Here is a 21,075-nt window from a genome sequence, read left to right as displayed (position 1 = left end):
TGGACAGTTTTCCTTGTTAGGCCACACTTTTTCAAAGAGCTGCATAGACTGCCATTGAATGGGTACGCCATTACTTATTTAACTAGTTCCCAACTGAAAGACATTTTGGTTGTTTCTAGGTTTTACAATCACAAGCACTGCTATATTAATCCATCCTTCAACATATACTTTTTGAGTATTTGTGCAAACATGTATAAAAATTTTTTATGTCAAAAAGTATATATAAACTTTAACAGCTATTGACAAAAATAGGTTGCTAGCAATTTTCCTCACGTGGATACAATACAAGGTCTCATTTCCGCACATACATACCAATATTAACTGGGAGAAAAGGAATGGAGAAGAATAAAAGGGACCAGGAAGAGAAAACGTAATAAAGAAGGAAAGTCAGAGGAAAAAAAGGGAGGAAAAAATAATAGTGGGAAGGGTAGTCTTAAAGGAAGGTGTAAAGATGGATTTTGGGGGGGGTAAGAAAATAAAACTTTAAACCATGTATAAACGTTATAGAATCAGTAAGCATTTTTATTTTCAACTTTACTCCCTTGATTATAGATTAATCGTGTATCATACAAATTTGCTTCATATAAGAAAGTACCATTTCTGCCACTGCCTCATCTCTGTTTTGCTCCAGTGAAAAATTCTTCTAAAGAGATATCTAAATTCAAATGGACCACCCTTCCTTACTTTCCATTCTCCCTCTCTACTCTGAAAGGACTCTCATTTTACTAACATATTTCTCATTGCATATACAAGCAACCAACAAGTCTTCAAGTCCAATGATAGATTTTAATTCACTTCTCAGAGCATGCCAAAATCCCAGGAACATCCCCTCTCCTGGTTTTTCTCCTCCTTCACTGACTGTTCCTTCGCAGTCTCATTTGCAGCCTCCTCTTCCTGTTCTGTACATCTTTTAAATTTTGGTAAGTCACAGCTTTAATCCTAAGCTATCTTCTCTTTCTTATCTACATTCTCTAGCATATCTTTCATATAGTCCCATATCTTTAAATAACGATCATATTCAATTACATTTCTATTGACCGATCCTCTGATCTAGACAACGAATATTCAGTTGTCTACTTGATATTTCCACTAGAATATTTAAGAAATATCTAGAATTTTTGGTTTAATACTATATATTCAGTGCTTCGCTGAACATACACACTATACACCCTGGCTCAAAGCATGTATATGCATAAAAAGGGTGTCCATGTACGTGTGTAAATTAAAACAGGAAAGAGGATACCCTCCAGTCTCTTAGACAAACTCAAATTACCAGTACATGAAGCAGTTATTGCTCATGAATATGAGATTACAAAATTCATTTTGCAAATCTATTTGCAGACCTTTTATAATACATACATTCTACTCTTAAAATACAAACAAAACAAAACAAAACAAAAAACAAAACCCTATCACAACATCCAGCATTGGCCACACTTACCAATAGGCAGTGCTAGGTCCTTCTTCATCAGAGCTGCCGCACAAACCCCACCAAGATTGGCTAATTCTTTTTCCAACTGGATGACTCCCTATGGAATTGCATAAAATTTGCTGCTTTAAAAATGTTTGAATGATAATATGGATTATCAGCAAAATGTGATTTGCATTCAAGCATTACTTTTGAAATCAGAAGGAAGCACATGAAGCTAACGGTTAAAGTGAGAGGAGATGAGATTCAGTACTCAATGTTTTATCTCAGGCTGGTTGTAAGGTTCAGGTTTAAAGGTTCATTGTCCAAATAACTGTTCATTCATTACTTTGGTCCACTTTGTCCTCGGTTTTATTTTATTGCATGATTTAAAACATTTAGACAAGATGATAGTCTCTTTGTGAAAACAGGTTCAACTGTTTACTCGGAAAGGTATAGCCAACTGAGCAGGTTCAGGGCAGGTGTCATGTTGCACAAACTCCATCCTCTTCATGTATTAAAAGTAACAAAACAGACCACTGCACATAATTAAACTACAAAATATTTAGAATTATACACCCCTAGGTTAAATTAATTTCTTTTCATTTTTTTGTAGAGAAAGGATTTTGATATATTGCCTAGGCTGGTCTCAAACTGGCCTCAAGGGTTTCTCTCACCTCCCAAATTGCTGCAATTACAGGTGTGAGCCACTGCACCTGGTCCCGACTTTTTGAATAGAGGCAACAGTACAATTTAAGTCAGTAAGAAGCACAACTCACTAGCCCTTAGAAACTCAATCTTCCTTAAAAGAATGAAAAGACAATTCATTCTTACCTCATCAGGTCCAGGGCTAAATTCATATCCAATTGCAAAACACTTAAAACCATAGAAAGAAGCTTTGTCATCTTTTACATAATCTGATGCGGTCTCCAGTGAAAAAAGGGCCTCATTTCCTAATAAAAACGCCAGAATTGAGTTAAAACTCTGAAACAATTTTATTAAAATTTCCCTCTTTTATCCAATGGACTTTCTCTTTTATCATAAGATAGGCAGAAACACAAATCATATACTACATAACTCAAATAGACTTGTGGCGGGGAGTGTTCCTATGTCTACTTAAGGAAATTGTACCAAAAATAACACTAGAAACAACAGGTCTATCGCAAATGAATTGTTACTTTTTTTCATAATCAAACTCTCCTGCTTAATAAAGTACTTAAGTTACATGGGCAATCATTTTTCAATTATTTGTCAAATACTGACGTTAGCCTTTTTATTTTTCAAAGTGGGCAATCCTCTACCCTGGCATGTGTCTTTTTCTGATCTTTTCCCAAACAAACAAACAAATAGGCAGGTCAGAGTAGAAAGAAGTAGTTCCTGAATTGAAATTGCCTATTAGTTTGAAGGATCACAAGAGTAGCCCTAGTTAACCCGTTAAGAATGCAACAAACTGTAAGTTTTAAAACATAGTTTTAAAAACTTACTTAAATAACTCTCTTTTAAAGAAAAGCACAGTACCAGCAATAACAGCTGTGCTTGTGTGCTCCGACTCTCCCGTTCACACATACCCTCAAGCCAACTGAAACAGCTTCCACACAACTTTTCACACAAGAAAGTGCTTCACAAATTCTCTTAGAAGGAAGGACTTCAGTCCTTCATTAAGTTCTGAAAATTTAGCACTTTCTGGGAAAATAAAAGATCTAATCCATTGTTTTCTATAATTTGGCCCCAACTACATAGCTAGCTAGCTGCTCCTCAACGTTAACACTCTGCTTTGGTCAAGCTAATCTTTTTTTCACAAAATCCTTAAAACATTGTCTTCTCCGAAACTTGGATTAGGCTGTGCCCCTTGCCCAGGGTATCTTATTTATTCCTCAAATGCAATCCAGATACATGGTAGGTCTTTAATAAATTTCTCTAAAAATTAGATAAACATTTTCAATGATACACCCCTACTCAATATACATAAATGCACTTATTTTACCACATAAAACAGAATAAAAGAAAAACTTACCTGGCAACACCAAAACCATAGTAGGCCACCCAGAGGATCCTGAAAATTTCTTTAATTCTATCCATGAATTAAGATTTTCATGAACAGATGTCAATTTTGGTCCATATCCTGAATTCTGAAAAGTTCTGACAGGAATCAACAAACGAAGGACATCTTCTGACTGTGCAGTACCACACTGAGGGTCAAATTCGATTGTCATCCACCTCACACATTCTGGGAATGTCACCTGAGGCCAATAGGCAAGGCAACATGAATACAGATCTATACATACAAACACACATACATCTGCATCTGTATGTGTATATGTGTCTATGCTTTTATTAAATGACACAACAGGATAAACTACAAAATTAAAATAGAATAAAATGTTACCTATGACAGAGAAGGAAGAACAGAGTGAAGAGGACAGAGATAAAAGCTAGATTTGTTTCATAAATTTGACTTCAAACTATGTTAAGTATTTAAAGAATTATAAAACAAAATCCAAATTTAAAAAGCAATTCCTAAACTCTAAAATTAAACGACTCTGTAAGTGTATATCCAATGAACACATAATCACGCAAAGAGGGAGCATTCCAACTAAATTTAAACACAGTAATGTGACCATACATTTAGATGGGATACACTTCAAAGACAAACACACACACACACACACACCCCCCAAATGAAATAATTTAAATGATTTTTGAATTCTGATATTCCCAGTGTCACTAACAGGAATTTTAGATGTAGGAGAAAGGAGACTGAGGTGTGTCTGTGGTCCTTATTTTGAATTAGTATCAACACTATAAACTCATGAGGTATTTTATCTTCTAAAAACTATACATACACATAAATCTACCTATACATAAACATATATACATTTACGTATATACATATATAAACATATGTGTGTGTATGTATAACAGAAATTAGGACACTTTGAAAAAATGGTTTGTTCCAAGTTTGAGGCATTAAACATATAAAAGGAGCCTGGAACATCTTATCCTACCAGAAAACAAGGAAGCTAGGAATGACTGCAAGCTAGGAATCACCCAGCAGGTAAGCTGAAGAGGCTCCCATCTAACAAACATATAGGATCCAGTTTCTTTAACAAATAGAACTCAAGGGAACAAAAAAAGAGAGAGACGGAGGGAGTCTTACAGATTTAAAGGAACTTAAGATTAAAGGGGACTTAAGAGACATACTAATCACAACGTATGGATCTTACATGGATTCTAACTCAAATAATTAAAAATTTATATGATATTTGAAGACATTAAATTGTCTTTTTTTAGTGTGATAATACTATGGTTATTTTTAAGGGTCCTTGTATTTTGGAGACATTGTGTCAATAAATATTATAAATGTGCTTTAAAACAATACAAGAGGTTAGGAAGCAGGTAGGGAATAAATGAGACAGGTCTGACTAAGAGTTGACATTGCTGAATCTGGGAGACGGATAAATAAGTGCATTGTACTAGCCTATTTACCTACAGACGCTTAATAGCTTCTACCATGAAAAGTGGAATATTTTATAAGCACACAAAATATAAATTTATCCTTTTCTTCCTTAATTTGCATGATACAATGAAAAAACAAAGAACATGGATTTTGAACACTCTCTAATAACACTACATTTATAATCATTTTATACATAGTTTTTTTTTAACACGTATAGACTAGTTTAAATCTTACATTGGGGTTGTAAATTTTCAGAGCTCAGGCTGTGGTACAAATAATGTTAGTTCAAAAAATACAATTTAAAATTGTTAATCCTTATATCTACTACTATTATGAACCACAGCATGAAGTTTAGCATTATATACCACACTATACTTGTAGGAAGATTTCAGAACAACTCTCATAAACCAATAAAATTTTATCATCTTTGAGATAAAAATTCCGTCTTAAATTATTCTGTATATCCAACAATGCCTAATCACCTGCTGATTCTCTATATGTAAATACTATAAAAGAAGCTATACTCATAAATGCAGGCCAGGCATTCTTTAAGATATCATCAGAGAACCTCACACCAAGTTTTACGGTCAAATCACACTAAGAACTGGTGCCTACCTTGTAGTGCATCACACAGGCAGGTTTATACGGGTGCTCACTCTCTATGACAGCATAGTGATTGGAGGTTGTACAAGCAGAGAGGCCCTGTTCAGGCTGGTTTCCTGTGGTGCTATCTGTCGACTGATTAGGGTTGAAGGCAGGGGGTGCATACTTCTGATTCAAAATGGCAACTGACGGAAGCAATTGTTGGACAAGGCCAAAGACTTCTACAGCCACCTAGCACACATATAAAAATATGGTTAAATGAGATACATGTAAAAGTAGTTCTATTACTCTAATAACAATTTCTGTCTGAATTTTCTACTAGTTAAGCTTTTGTTCAAAGGGAAATCTGTTCAATTGATTAAAAAAAGATTTATCTTAGATGTTACATGACAATATCTAAATCTATATTTTTAAACACTTTCGTTTTTTCATGATCTGAAGTAAATCACGTTTTACTTAATTATGCCGAAGAATCAATAGTTTATCCTTTCTTCCATCTCTTGAATATGTCACTGTTTTAAAACGCTCTTTTCCTTTAACATTGCTATTGTTATTAATGAAGACCATCTGGCATCAACTTCATAAATTTGAAAAATCTCAGTTAACATAATCTTTCCTTACATATCACATTTCTAAAATTTCTAAAATCTATTTCCCATTCACAAATTCTTCAAACGTAAAGCCAACAAATAAGCACAGCAATCCAGTAAACAATACTAAGAAGAACAGAGAACTTTAATAATTAGTATATCTCTCTGCTTGTTACCTATACTCCAGATGCCTCAAAGATGCAAGTTTTTGTAAAGACAAGACACAAAGTCTTTGTTTTTAAAAGGTATTTAAAAAAAACATTCAAAGTTATAGAATTAAATTACACACCTTGGGAATAGCAGCAGCTACTGGTCCTATGTAGGCTATAATAAGGGGGAGCAGCATGGAAAACAGACTAGAAGAACTCAGCAGTTCTGGAATGTCGTCAGCTAAAAAAGGCATAAAAGGCATTGAAACTACAGTTAGAATGTAATTTCATTGTACTGTATACGTGCTATACTAAATCTATATTCTGTTCTTTTGAGCGAAACTATAGTTGACACAAATTGGGTGCTTGTCAAGGGCCTGGTACTATTCTGAAGGCTTTTTAGAATACATGCCTTATCTCAACTAATACTCACAATAAGATACTTTTATTATTCCCAATTTTTAGAAAGGAAAACCATGGCACACAATGTTTAAGTATCTTACCCAAAATACTTAATACATAATACACGTACCTGCAAAATAATAGAGCTGGAACCAGAACCTAGTGTAATGGAGCCTTTATTTTAAATTACCATTCTGGCACCAAACATGGTTCTATCAGTGACATTAGGCAAATTACTTAATCTGTAACTTAGGATCACAACAGTACTCCCCTCATTTGGATGTTGTGAAGATTAAACAAGGTAATATATGTAAAACACTTGAGAACAACACCTGCACATATTCAGCACTCCAGAAACATTTACTGTTATTAAGCTACATGGCTTTCTGTTTTTCCAAGAAAAGCACTTTACTGATTAACATTTTACTCAGTTATCCATGAACATGGTGCTGGAAAGATAAGCTAAGCCTATACTGTGAAGACCTTTATTTTATAAGCCAATTATTCTCCCAAATACTGATTCCCAGGTCTGCTGTTACATCAAAACAGGCTGCACACTTATTTAAAAACCAGTTTTTTAACCTAGCTTCAAGCCCTGGGGATAGATCCAACAGTCTTTATTTTCAGCAAGCTTTCCAGGTGGTTCTGATGTTAAACTAGGATTAGGAATTAACGTTATACAGTAAGGAGGTGGCAGTAACAACTTTTTTTTTCTTTTCCTTTTTTTTTTTTTTTTTTTGAAATGGAGTCTCACTTTGTCACCCAGGCTGGAGTGCAGTGGCATGATCTCGGCTCACTGCAGCCTCCGCCTCCCAGATTCAAGCTATTCTCCTGCCTCTGCTTCCTGAATAGCTAGGATTACAGGCACCTGCCACTACGCCCGGCTATTTTTTGCATTTTTAGTAGAGATGGGGTTTCACCATGTTGGTCAGGCTGGTCTCAAACTCCTGACCTCGTGATCCGCCCGCCTCGGTCTCCCAAAGTGCTGGGATTACAGGCGTGAGCCACCATGCCCGGCCATAACAATGTTTTCATAATGATAATTCTGGTGTCAGTGTGAAGAATAACTAAACAACTAGATGGAGAATGGGGGAAAGGTAGCAGTGACATTATTGGGTATTATCCCTATATTAAATAATGACATGTACTTGCACCATGGCAGCCTAAACGATGGCGGGAAGAACTGAGAGAGAGGAGAATACAAACTAGAAAGTTTCTAGGGGAAAAACTCATAGAGTTGAATTTAGACAAGTGCCTCTGAGGAGCTGGTTAGGGCTCCCCAGAGTTTTGGGTGGATAGCGATACATTACTGGAAAAAGAACAGAGAGGAAGAAAAAGCATTTTGACTACTAAAAGAAGAATAAAGACCCAGTTTAAACCAAATACAATTTTTCTTTTACTAAATTAACTAACAAAATAAGAATATATGATAACTCCTTTCGAGCATTCTAAATAATTCTGCATTACAGTATGGAGAGTGTGACTTATCCAAAATTAACGTACGTGTGGATCTATAAATAAAGAAAACACTTAAGAATTTATACAATTGTATAACAGAAGGTTCCTTTTCAATAGTTCTATGCAAAAATTTAGCGAATAAAGAATCTAAAATATGACTATTGAGAAAGAAAAAGTCTTACCATCCACAGCAAGAGCTCTGTGCAGGAGGTCCTTAGAGGCTCGAACGACAGTGCTTACAACAGACAGTGCTCTGCTACAGTTTTTATCTTCTTCATTGGCTTTACTCAGAAGTTGGGATTGTAAATCTCCATCGAATTCACTCCTGTAGCATGAGCAAACATGAGATTATTTTACAATGGTAAGTAAAACATGATCCAATGCCAGAAATCATATCTAGGATCTGAGATCCTCATTTAATTTATAGTTTTTCTAAAGTTAAAAAAGTAAACATGCAACTATATAATTATAGGGAATGATAAGGGCTTTGAAGAAAAATAAACCAGCATAGGGCATAAAGTGAAGGGTGTTATGTTAAATAAGATCAGTTCTCTGAGGAACTCATATTTAACAAAGACCTGAATTAATTAATTAAATTATTTATTTATTTGAGACACAGTCTTGCTCTGTTGCCCAGGCTAGAGTGCAGCGGCACGATCTTGGCTCACTGCAACCTCTGCCTCCCAGGTTCAAGCGATTCTCCTCCCTCGGCCTCCCAAATAGCTGGGATTATAGGCATGCACCTCACGCCCGGCTAATTTTTGTTTTTAGTAGAAATGGGGTTTCACCATGTTGGCCAGGATGGTTTCGAACTCCTGACCTCGTGATCCACCCCAAAGCGCTGGGATTATAGGAGTGAATCACCGTGCTCAGCTGACGGGAATTTTTTTTTTTTAAAGACTCATGCGAAGAGCTGAGGGAAAACTGTCAGGGCAAAAGGAACACACTAGTGAATTCGAGGAACAGAATGAAGACATGTATGGCTAGAAGAAAAGGAGAAAGAGTGAAGGGTGATGGGTGGGAAGGGAAACAGGAGTCAAACTGTGTAAGGTTTGTAGGCAACATAATGACATTTCATACTGGTACGGGAATGGGAAGCTGGGTTTGGAGCAAAGGTGGAACTTGGTAAGATTTATACTTTTATCAGATCACTCTGACTGTGCTGTGGAGAACTGATTGTAGGAGACCAACAGTGAAAGGAGGGAGCCTATTTTGAGGCTCATTACAGTTAGCAGGTAGAGGTTGCAGTGGCTTGGTCTAGACTATTAAATATGGAGGTAGAAGAAAAGATCAGATTTAGGATATTTTAAAAGTACAGCTGACAGGACTTCTTGATGACCTAGGTTTAAAGTATGAGGGAAAGAGAAGTCAAGAATGACTCCAAGGTGTCTGGCTGTAACTGTGGGAGATGAGTATTCTGGCCACATGAAACCTCAGATGTCTACTAGCCAACTAGAGCGAACGTCCTTAAAGAGAATGTGCAGCATACTGGTTAAGGGTGTATCATCTGAAATCTGACTTCCTGCCTACAAGTCGCAGTAGCATAATTTACCAGAGGTGTGACTCTGGACTACGTAGTGTCTCAGTTCCATCATCTGTGAAACATGGATAAGAAAAGTACCTACTTCCTGGGGTTACTGCGAGGACAAGCTGAGATAACACAGGTAACACACTCAAAGCACAGCCTGGCACACAGTCACTAACACCACCTCCACTAGCGTCATCCAAATGAAGATGTCAGGGAGAGACCTGGAGTCCAGGGTTCAGAGGTCATGAAGGCTAGGGATGTAAACTTGGGAGCTATCAGAGTAGGAGGGTATTTAAAACTAAAGGACTTTAATATTTTTCGTTTTTTTAAAATTTAAAGCTAACGATATTTAAAGCTTTATAGAAAACAAGAAAATACTCAAAACACTGTATTTTGTATAAGATACAAAGTTTGGATGGCAGATGCTGTTAGTGGCTCTCCAGCTTTCTGAAGTATGTAACTCATATGCATAACAGAGTTTTTAATCCATAGTTTAAGAAAGAGAATAATGTACTATTTATTGTAGTGCTTATGGAACAGAAAGTTTTTCTTGACTGGGGCAAAAGACTAGACAGCTTTTATATTTCAGCAGCAACACTGAACTACACAGCTATTTACTGCCTGCTATTTCTATTCTATTTCTCATGGAAAGAGGAAGCAGAAAATCTATATCTAGGGAAATTATTTTATACTATCTACCTAGGCACCATCCCTAGACTCTTTATGAAGAAAACAGAGGAAGCAGCAAGCCTCTGAAAGTGATATGGAAATTCAGTGATTTAATGCTAAGTCAGGCTGAGGACAAATGTAGCAAACGGTACTCATGACTACCTAAGATATCAGCTTCGCCACTACAAGAAAAATTCAGACTCAGTGAGAAATGTGTATTTAAAAGATTTTTTTAACCCGAGGGTTGTTATCATTCTTTTATTTTCCACGGTTTACATAAGGAACGGTTTTTGTTAAAAACATTATAAGAAACACGCTATTATATATTCTAGGGCCCCAGGGGTTAGACAGGGCAGGTCCAAGATACACAGACATCAAAATATTCTGTGACTGGATAACAGGATCAAGGCAACACCACTATCTGAGTACAGTCTATCTGATCATTAGTTTGAGGTATTTTATAAAAAGAAATGAATACCCTTTAAATTTGAAATTGCAGACCAGAAATTATAGAGTGACAGCAATAGCACATATGCCCAGTGCACAAACATTTCAATGATATTGAAGAAATAACAGCAAAAATATTTTAAAGCATTCACTTTTGTAGCAAACACTGAATTTATATATTAAAAGATTTCTTTGTATGAATTTGTACGAGTATGTGCTAAGAAGATACACTGTATAATTTAAATATAATTATCCACTTAGCAATTTTACCTGGTAATAGACTGTGCATGTTGTACCACCGTAAACTATTTCCCTTATCTCTATACATTCACCCACCTATAGTAGAGTATCTGTGGGATCTGTCCTCTGGTTTGGTTTGTGCCATTACTGCTCAAGCTGCACGTGCTGAATGTGAACGTCACACCATCAGGGCACTGAACTGTGGTCATTCCTCCATCTCCATTGGCTGTACGGCTTCCATAGTTCCTCAAGCGCACAGCATATTTAACATTTTCCTTCATTATAAAGATGTAAAACATGTTTACATTTATTCACAATGTATAGAGGATATACAAAAAGAACTCTAGCAGTAAAATAGGCAAATACACTGAAATTCTTTATCATATTTACAGATGATATAATAAGTTTTTAATGAATCAAACATGATGACAGCTAATATTTACTGAATGTCTGTTGCATAAAAGCAACTGTCCTAAGTACTTTATGGAATTTAATTAATCCTTAAAATGGCTTCATGAGGTAAGTATCATTATTATCCCTATTTTACAGATGAGGAATCTGAGGTTCAGAGAAGTTAAGTAATTTGTTCTAAGTCACACAGCTAGTAAGTGATGGAACTAGGTCTGAACACAACCAATGTAACTAGTGCCTGCTAGTAATTTTACTGCTAGAATATTAGCCATAATAATTTTTTTTTTTTTTTTTTTTTTTTTTTTTTGGGACAGGATCTTGCTGTGTTACCCAGCCTGGAGTGCAGTGGTGCAATCTTGGCTCAATGTGGCCTCCTCTTCCTGGACTCAAGCAATTCTCCCACTGGTGCATTCCATCACACTCAGCCAATTTTTTAAGGTGTTTCTGTAGAGATAAGGTCTGACTATATTGCCCAGTCTGGCCTCAAACTCCCAAGCTCAAGTGATCCTCCCTCCCTGGTGTCTCAAAAGTGCTAGGATTACAGGTGTGAGCTACTGTGCCCAGCAATATGAGATTTTAATTGCATAAGCTGATACTTTTCCTTGACTAGTTTAACTTTTAAAATAATTTTAGAGGTGAGAAAAAAATAATGGTGACTCTGTTACATTTTTAAGAAAAACTCAGAGATAGAAATTTACAGGCAAACAGACATGAGAAAAAAAATCCACAGGAAAGAATCTGTCCAAAATATAATGCACTGTACTTTGAAAATGTGAGCTATAGAAACTAATGCTTTATGACCCATGATATAAATTTCACAATACAAGCTTTTTGGTTTTTCAGTATCTAAATTCTTCCTGACGAAATCTCTCATGTACTGATCTTATCCAAAGTTTTGCCCTATAATGAAATTTATTTCAGTTGAATTCAGAAATACTTTAATGTTACTTTAACATTTATAATTACTTTGATGTGGTAAAATTTCTCTATTTTGCCAAATATTGTTAGAAAATAGGCTGGGTGTGGTGGCTCATGCCTGTAATCCCAAAACTTTGGGAGGTTGATGGGGGTGGATCACTTGAGGGCAGGAGTTTGAGACCAGCCTGGTCAACACAGTGAAGCCCCTCTCTACTAAAAATACAAAATTAGCTGGGTATGGTGGCACGTGGCTGTAATCCCAGCTACTCGGGCGGCTGATGCAGGAGAATCATTTAAATCCAGGAGGTGGAGGTTGCAGTGAGCCAAGATCATGCCACTGCACTCCAGCCTGGGCGACAGAATGAGACTCCATCTCAAAAAAAAAAAAAGAAAAAGAAAAAGAAAAAAGAAAAAAAGCCAAACAAAACAACAAAACAGCACTTCCTTTTTTTAAATGAGTTATGGCACAATAAGAGAAGAAAAGGCAGGGCTAATGTTTATTTTTCATACTGTGCTAGACACTGAGGCAGGTGTTTTATTTCTATTATTTAATCTCAACAATACTACAAGGCAGGTATTATTCTTTCCAATCTACACATAAGTCTCAAAGTGGTTCAATATTGAACTGTCAGTGTCTTAAAGCTAGTATGTTGGAACAGCAGATATCCAGAGTTTAGTCTGTTTGACTACAAAACTTCCTACTACTCCAGGCTTTAAGAAACATTATACAAAAATATAATATAATGTGGTACAACATCAGGTACATAGTAGGTACTCCATAAATATCTGAAGTACCTACCATATAAAGGATAACTTATGAATAGCTGTATCTAACAAACAAAATTCATGGAATACTCTTCACTATTTTAACTACATAATAATTCCTCTTATTCACAATAGAAACATACAGTTGAAACTACCTTTAAAGGAACCACTTTGTCAAGTCTTATTTCAGCTATATCACTGGGTGAGTCATCTGTTGTGTAAGTTCCTTTCACTAACTCCAGAGATGTCCATCTGTGGGAATGAGTTGAATCTCCTGCATGTTCACTCTAAAAAAAAAAAAAAAGGAAACAAAAAAATCAAGTTAGAGATAGAGATAGACTTGCTATTTACTAGGCAATGATTTACACGCTACCCCTTTCTGTCCTATTTTATTTTATTTTTTATTTTTTTGAGACGGAGTCTTGCTCTCGCCCGGGCTGGAGTGCAGTGGCCGGATCTCAGCTCACTGCAAGCTCTGCCTCCCGGGTTTACGCCATTCTCCTGCCTCAGCCTCCCGAGTAGCTGGGACTACAGGCGCCAGCTACCTCGCCCGGCTAGTTTTTTGTATTTTTTAGTAGAGACGGGGTTTCACCGTGTTAGCCAGGATGGTCTCGATCTCCTGACCTCGTGATCCGCCCGTCTCGGCCTCCCAAAGTGCTGGGATTACAGGCTTGAGCGACTGCGCCCGGCCTCTGTCCTATTTTAATAAAACTCAGGTACTTTAAGTAATTTCAGAGAATAGATTAGAAAGATATAGCTGAATTAATCAATAAATACTGTCTTCACTAAGAATTGTCCATTAGTACTCTATGACATAGTCCATCTGAACATTGTGTTTCTTAAAATATTACAATATAAAAAAAACTACTCAAGACTTGTCATCAGGGACTTAGCTAAATAATTTTTAGTCTTTAATTCCACTTTAAACCTTTCTCTTTCTGAAAGTACAAAAAATATAAGCAGTAGTGATCCAAGGTGGAAAGATGGAACACAAGCAATGAGGTAAAATCATTACCTTTCAGTTTATTTTCTTTCTTTCTTTTTTTGAGACAGGGTCTCACTCTGCTGCGCAGGCTTGAGTGCAGTGGCATGATTATGGCTCACTGTAGCCTCAACCTCCTGGGCTCAAGTGATCCTCCCACCTCAGCCTCCAAAGTAGCTGGGATTACAGGCGTGTACCACCACACTCAGCTAATATTTGTATTTTTCGTAGAGATGGGGTTTTGTCATGTTGCCTAGGCTGGTCTCGAACTCCTGTGCTCAAGTCATCCACCTGCCTCAGCATCTCAAAGTGCTGAGATTACAGGTGTGGGCCACTGTGGCCAGCCTTTTTCAGTTTCTTTAGTGTCATTCATCTGTGATTGATCTAGTAGACCCCTGAAGGTATGGACGCATCATACCATGACAATGGTAAATCCCGATACACAACCCACTAATCAGGATAAATGCTGAAAGGGTGATACTTACATCATCAACCAAGACCTCTAATTCATATTCATGAATTCCACCTCCTCCATAGACAGAGAAACCAACCACAACTATTCCAGGTTTGTCTACTGAAAAACAGATTGCATCAGGGGACCCATTCCCAGTGTTCCAACTTCTGCCCTGACTTGTTTTTGTAAATCGGTTAGCACTAGCTTTTACAGAGTGAAGAGAATTAAGTCCATCAACCTGTGAACAACAAAAGCAAATGCATCAGTAGTTTGTACACCTTTAACAAAACCATCTAAAGGTCTCTAAGAAGTCCAATAAAATAACCTTTATTTAATAAGTGGGTATAAGCATTTCTAAAGGTATGTTCTACTGAGAGATTAACTCACAATAAAACCAGATTTTATCATTCTAAATTCACAAATCAATGTCACTTGACAGTATTTTCTTCCTTCAGCCATATGAAACTATACTTTCCACTTAATTTATAATGTCAGAAGTACAAGCTTGTCTTATCAGTCACAATGTATAAATAAATCACCAGACTTTGAAAAGAGATGCTAAAAATGTCATCGAAATTCTATAGATCAACCGTTTTCAAACTATGCAACATAGAGCTCTAGAATTCTGCAGAGAAAGGTATGCAAGGAAGAGGTAAATTTATGGTTCCCCTCTTCAACCAGACTATGTCATCTCTCCTCTCACATGTGAATTTGCAAGTAAGACTTCATTTGAAGAAAATGGTCTATAGCCTAAGATTGAATACTGCGAATATACACAGCGATATTTCTGTAACAGCATTCAGCATTTGAATACATACACACACATGTGTAACCATACTAATTATAGACTTTCACTAGAGAGGATTAGAGAACTTATTTTGGGTTGAAACTGCTCTTTTTATTTACAAAACCTACTTCTAATCTAAGCTGGCTACAGAATTTGGGGAGACTAAATAGAGAAAAATATGGACATTTATGATTCTAACAAAAACTGCAAACTGCTCTGAGAAAGAAATATTCATCTCTAAGCCAGGACCTGTGGGAACTCCCAAAGTTGTATACCAGGCACCCTGTAACTTTTGGTATTCCTTTTCATTGGAAAGGTAAGTTTAAAGGGAAGAACTCTTTAGTAAACTTTGGAAGGGGATCTACACATTACAGACTTTCCTGCATCCTGCAGAGTAGGAAGGTATTGTAGACAAAATGAATAAATGTAAAAAATTAAAAAATTTCTGACAAGGGCTGCAATCGTACTCGAAGTTAACCAAGAAACTTAGAAAGTGCTTCCCAGGATGAGAGACTAAAATTAGCTCAAGTATATGCAATGAATCACAAATTCGAAAGGCTAAACTGTTACAATGAATCAATAATGCATATACACTGGATGGGTTAATTCAGAATAGGTGTTAAAATAAATTTAAAAGAAGAAGCAAAGATTAGGAATTATAAAAGTAAAATAGAGAAAAGAAGTTCCTTGACAAGAATTTGAGAGCTAGGATCACTGAATACATGCTGGTTATTAAACATTCATTTGAATGATATAAGATATTTCACATTAGGACATGATTTTCCAAACCAAACTACTGTCTGTTTTTAGGAGGAAAAAACAGAAACATTCCCCAAATTCAATCAAAACATTCAGTTAAGTTATAAGAAAGAGTAAGACAGTGAAATGGAATAAAATAATGTTACTGTATAAATTGTAAAGGCACTTTCAAAGTGATTTTCTCAAACATAATAACATTTGATACTTTGAAAACTTTGTGACAATGTACAACTAAGTACAACAAAGTGAATGCATTTAATGCCACCGAACTGTACACATAAAAATGATTAGAATGGCAAATTTTATATTATGTATATTTTACTGCAATTTCAAAAAATCTGTGATAGAGGTGAAATAAAAATTACTATTCCGATTTTAAATATGTATTTCTCTAGGGTCAGTTGAGTGGACGTTACTCATCTCCCAGCAGTGAGAACTATCTTTGCTTTTCCTGGGGCATGGTGGTGGGCTTGTGCAATGGGGCGGATGACAACCTGCTCTATGAGGAAAACGTATACTTTATATTCCTGTGGATGCTGGGTAAACTGGTGAGGGAGAAGTAACAAATCGGAGCAAGTAGGAAGTAGAGAGAGGCACAAGAAAGAAAAACAATGCATTGGGGTTGCTAATCCAATCTGAAATTAGCTTCTGCAAAGCCAAAATAGATGAAAAGAGAAACTGTGTAAAACATTTACACATGTGCTTTTTATCCAGTGTCAAAATAATAATGTATTACCTCAGATCCCAGGGCTGATGCTGTCAGTTCACTGACAATGCTGGCCAGTAATCCACAGGTGTTCGAGACGAGGTGGGAAGAGAAGAGTTCGTTTTCTCTCCTCAGGCTGTTCCTGACTGGTAGCACAACAATGACCAGCATTTTCTCCAGAACTTCACGGAAGCTTGTCATCCCTGAGATATTCTCTTCACTCTATGATACATAAGAAAACGCTGTAAGATATTGTTTCATTTTCCTTCATAGGAATACTCAATTTGAAAACCTTGTTTTTCTGATACTCTTAAAATTCAGACTTTGGAGTCAGAGTCAATTTCTACAAATCTTTCTGGTTATATGTGGAGCCACTGTATCTACTTTTCACTTAGAAGTTTTTTTATGAATTATGTGTCTCTATGTATCAAAGTACCACACATTTACAAAATGTTTTTATTAGCTTTGAGTCATATTTTATTCTCTTATTTAACTTTCCATTTACAATCCTATATGACAGACAGAAAATTATTCTTCCAATTTAAAAAGCTTTTTTGGCTGGGCGTGGTGTCAGCAATCCCAGCACTTTGGGAGGCTGAGATGGGAGGATCACTTGAAGCCAGGAGTTTGAGACCAGCTTGGGCAACATAGTAAGAACTTGTCTCTACAAAATGTTTTTTTAAAAAGTTAGCCAGGTGTGGTAGTATGTGCCTATATAGTCCCAGCTACTTGGGAGGCTGAGGTGGGAAGATCGTTTCAGTCCAGGAGGTTGAGGTTGTAGTAAACTGCGATGGTGCCACTGCACTGTAGACCGGGTGACAGAATGAGCCCGTCTTAAAAAACAAAAATAAAAAGCTTCTTCTATAGGACAAGATCTTAATCTGAGATAATAAATTCCAGTATATTTAGCTATAATGCATCTCTAGTCTGTGTAAATCAATTTTTTAACAAAATTCTTTTTGTACATACTTATGATTCCTATGTAGTTTTATAATTTCTACTGTATTTGATTTCTTAAGTGGAGACAAGAAAATTCCAACCCCTACCAGTAGAAAAATTTCAAGAAGTCACAGAGTCTCAATAAAGGAAAAATGCTTTATTTTTCAGAAAAAAAGGGAAAAGATTATTAACGTAGCTGATTTCCAGCATGAAAATGATTTATCTATTTCCTATACCTATTATTTACAGTGCTTATTTTAATATACCAAAGTGTTATTAAGAAGGTATTTTAGCCGGGCACGGTGGCTCAAGCCTGTAATCCCAGCACTTTGGGAGGCCGAGACGGGCAGATCACGAGGTCAGGAGATCGAGACCATCCTGGCTAACACGGTGAAACCCCGTCTCTACTAAAAATACAAAAACTAGCTGGGCGAGGTGGCGGCCGCCTGTAGTCTCAGCTACTCGGGAGGCTGAGGCAGGAGAATGGCGTGAACCCGGGAGGCGGAGCTTGCAGTGAGCTGAGATCCGGCCACTGCACTCCAGTCCGGGTGACAGAGCAAGACTCCGCCTCAAAAAAAAAAAAAAAAAAAAAAAGAAGGTATTTTAAAAATCCTTTATTTTCTTATCATTCTATCTTAGAAATCTAAAATATTATATTAGAATGTAAAGTATCTGCAACTTACCTTCAAATGGTTCAGGAAAAACCAATATGTAGGTATCCATTGTATAACTCTCAAATTTTTTTAAAGGTGAGTGATTATTTAAACCATTAGAGCAAAAAAACTTCATTTTATAGGTAAATATAAAAATTTTTTAAAAATACTATTTCAAAAACAGATGCCATTCATTAAATAATCATTTTGTAAATATACTAATAGAGAAGAACAAGCAAAAAGCTAAACACACTTCCATTTAGTTTTATTGCCTCAGTATAAAAGAGATTTCAGAGAAAGACCCACCTGGCTAAGTTTTTCCATATGTGCCACCAAAAGGGGAAAACGATGAACTAGTGTTGAGTCATTCTCTGTGCTAACTTGTTTAACAATTGATCGTAGTAATACTTCTCCATCATACGCAATCGGGAAGATGGAAGTCAGCTTAACAGATGTGTGACACAGAGCTGACATAACAGCTGCTAGGAGTCGGCTACTTGATGTCTTGAAGTTGGCTTCTTGGATATCCTTTTAAAAACAAAAATATACGCCCCACCACCACCAAAAAAGATAGCATCAGTATAATCTAAGTTTCTGGATATATAAAAGGTAAACCATCTTTTAAATTATACCAAAATTTTCTGTCACTCGGTCACTTAAATTGTCTTGTTATAGAATAATACTACATCAATACATTAAAAAAAACAACTGTTTAAGTTACTATTCAATGAAGATGAAAAATTAAGTCTGGTCAAGAAAAATCAGCCTCCTTTTCTGTAGTAAGTGAGCATTTTTATATTTTCATATCCTCACAATCACAGTACTCCCTAGCACTGTTTCAAATGGAGATGCCAAAAAGGCCCCAATTAGAATATATCTAAGTCATTTTCAGTAAGGACTGAGACTATTTTTCTCAAGTAATAAATGATGCAAATTATAAATCTGTGCTACTATAACCACATTTCACTGAGGTCACAAAATTACATTATCACATTTCATAGTTTATCAAGAAAAATTAGTAGCATACTTATAAAATTTTAAAGCATTAAAACCAACACAGGATACCCTAATTCACAAAACTGCGTACACATTACCTAGATCTTCAAACATCTGTGTTACAAAGTTAAGCATGAAAGCAGAGTAACATTCCATATGTTAAACCAACATTTGCTAAACCTAGCCTGTTCTGTAGCAAAGAAGAACCGTATCTGACTGGGAAGGTTCAGAGTGAGAGATAATTAAGTTGTGCACTAGTCCAGGCAATAATCTTGCCCCCGGAAATTGAGTGCTAAAATATACTACCCTACTAAATGGACACAGAGTTACGAGTCATGACAATGGATTTTTCAGGAAGGCGGGCGGGGAGGTCTAGGACCTCCAGTGCACTGTTGAATAGAAGTAGTGAGTGTAGATACCACATGTCTTGTTTCCAAACTTAGGGGCATATTCAGAATTCACCAGTAAGTGGGACGTTGTTAGCGTAGATTTTATGGTAAACATCGTTTTATCGGATTTAGGAGTTTCCTTATATCCTCAGAGGTTTTCATCATCGAATAACAGCTAGTTTCATCAACCTTTGTTCCTGTAGCTATTGAGGAAATCATCAATTTGCCTTCTTTTTTTCAGTTAACATGGTAACTTACATCGATTTTCAATTATTTAACTAACTTAGCATTTCTAAGATAAATCCCACTTGGTCATGATATATTATTTACATGCTCAATTTGGTTTGATAATATTTAGAGAGCATCTATTTCTGAGTGATATTCATCTGTAATTTTTTCTTGTAGTATCTTCGTTAGGTTTTGGTATAGGATAAAGCTAAACTCATAAAATTAGTTGGGAAGTATTGCCTCCTATATTTTCCAAAAGAGTTTGTAAAAGGTTGACATTATTTCTTTTCGTAATGTTTAATAGATTTCCTAAATGACAATATTTGGACTTGAAATGTTCTTTGTGGGAAAGTATTTGCTAAGTTTTAAATGGATATGAGGCAATTCAGATTTTTCTATTTCTTAATGTGTTAGTTTTGATAAAATTATATTTTTCAAGGAATTTGTCAACTTCCTCTAAGGCTGAAAAATTCACCGGTATAAAGTTGTTTATAGTGATATTCCCTATTTCTTTCTTCCTTTCGTTTTTTTTTTTTTTTTTTTTTTTTTTGAGATGGAGTATCACTCTGTCACCCAGGCTGGAATGCAGTAGCACAATCTTGCCTCAATGTAACTTTCACCTCCCGCCTTCAAGTGATTCTCGTGCCTCAGCCTCCCGAGTAGCTGAGATTACAGCTGTGGGCCACCAGCCTGGCTAATTTTTGTATTTTTGGCAGAGATAGGGTTTTGCCATGTTGCTCAGGCTGGTCTCAAACTCCTGACCTCAAGTGATCCACCCACCTCCGCCTCCCAAAGTGCTGGGATCACAGGCATGAGCCACCATGCCCAGCGAACCCCTATTTCATTTCTGATTATGGTATTTCATGTTTTTTCTTTCTCTCTTCTCTCCCAATCAGGTTTGCTAGGAGATTACCAATTTTGTTTTCTTCAGAAAACCAACTTTTAGCTTTGTTAATTTTCTCTACTTTCTATTTCATTGATTTCTGCTCTTACCTTTATTATTTCCTTCTTTCTTCTAACTTTGGGTTAGATTTGCTTTGCCTTCTAGATTCTTAACATAGAAGCTTAGGTCACCAATTTTAAACCTGTCTTCTTCATATAAGCATTTAAGGGTATAAAGGTCTCTTTGAAGCAATG

At 36.2% G+C, this 21,075-nt stretch overlaps 1 protein-coding gene across 16 annotated transcripts in view; it reads right to left on the bottom strand.

Annotated features, from left to right (window-relative positions):
- Positions 1–21,075, bottom strand: part of MYCBP2 (MYC binding protein 2) — a 282,822-nt gene that overhangs the window by 118,413 nt on the left and 143,334 nt on the right. For all 16 annotated transcript variants that reach the window (XM_023186011.3, XM_026446684.2, XM_026446688.2 and 13 more), the window contains 11 exons: positions 18,632–18,853; positions 16,764–16,955; positions 14,513–14,719; positions 13,201–13,332; positions 11,048–11,226; positions 8,250–8,392; positions 6,348–6,448; positions 5,481–5,699; positions 3,423–3,648; positions 2,243–2,361; positions 1,442–1,529 (listed from right to left, as the gene is read on the bottom strand). In XM_023186011.3, coding sequence (XP_023041779.2) covers positions 1,442–1,529; positions 2,243–2,361; positions 3,423–3,648; positions 5,481–5,699; positions 6,348–6,448; positions 8,250–8,392; positions 11,048–11,226; positions 13,201–13,332; positions 14,513–14,719; positions 16,764–16,955; positions 18,632–18,853 — 1,828 coding nt within the window. The remainder of the gene's footprint in view (positions 1–1,441; positions 1,530–2,242; positions 2,362–3,422; positions 3,649–5,480; positions 5,700–6,347; positions 6,449–8,249; positions 8,393–11,047; positions 11,227–13,200; positions 13,333–14,512; positions 14,720–16,763; positions 16,956–18,631; positions 18,854–21,075) is intronic.

Source organism: Piliocolobus tephrosceles, chromosome X (assembly GCF_002776525.5).
Source record: "Piliocolobus tephrosceles isolate RC106 chromosome X, ASM277652v3, whole genome shotgun sequence".
Lineage (NCBI taxonomy): Eukaryota > Metazoa > Chordata > Mammalia > Primates > Cercopithecidae > Piliocolobus > Piliocolobus tephrosceles.
Note: the sequence above shows the minus strand (reverse complement) of the source record. Positions and strands in the feature narration are given on the sequence as shown.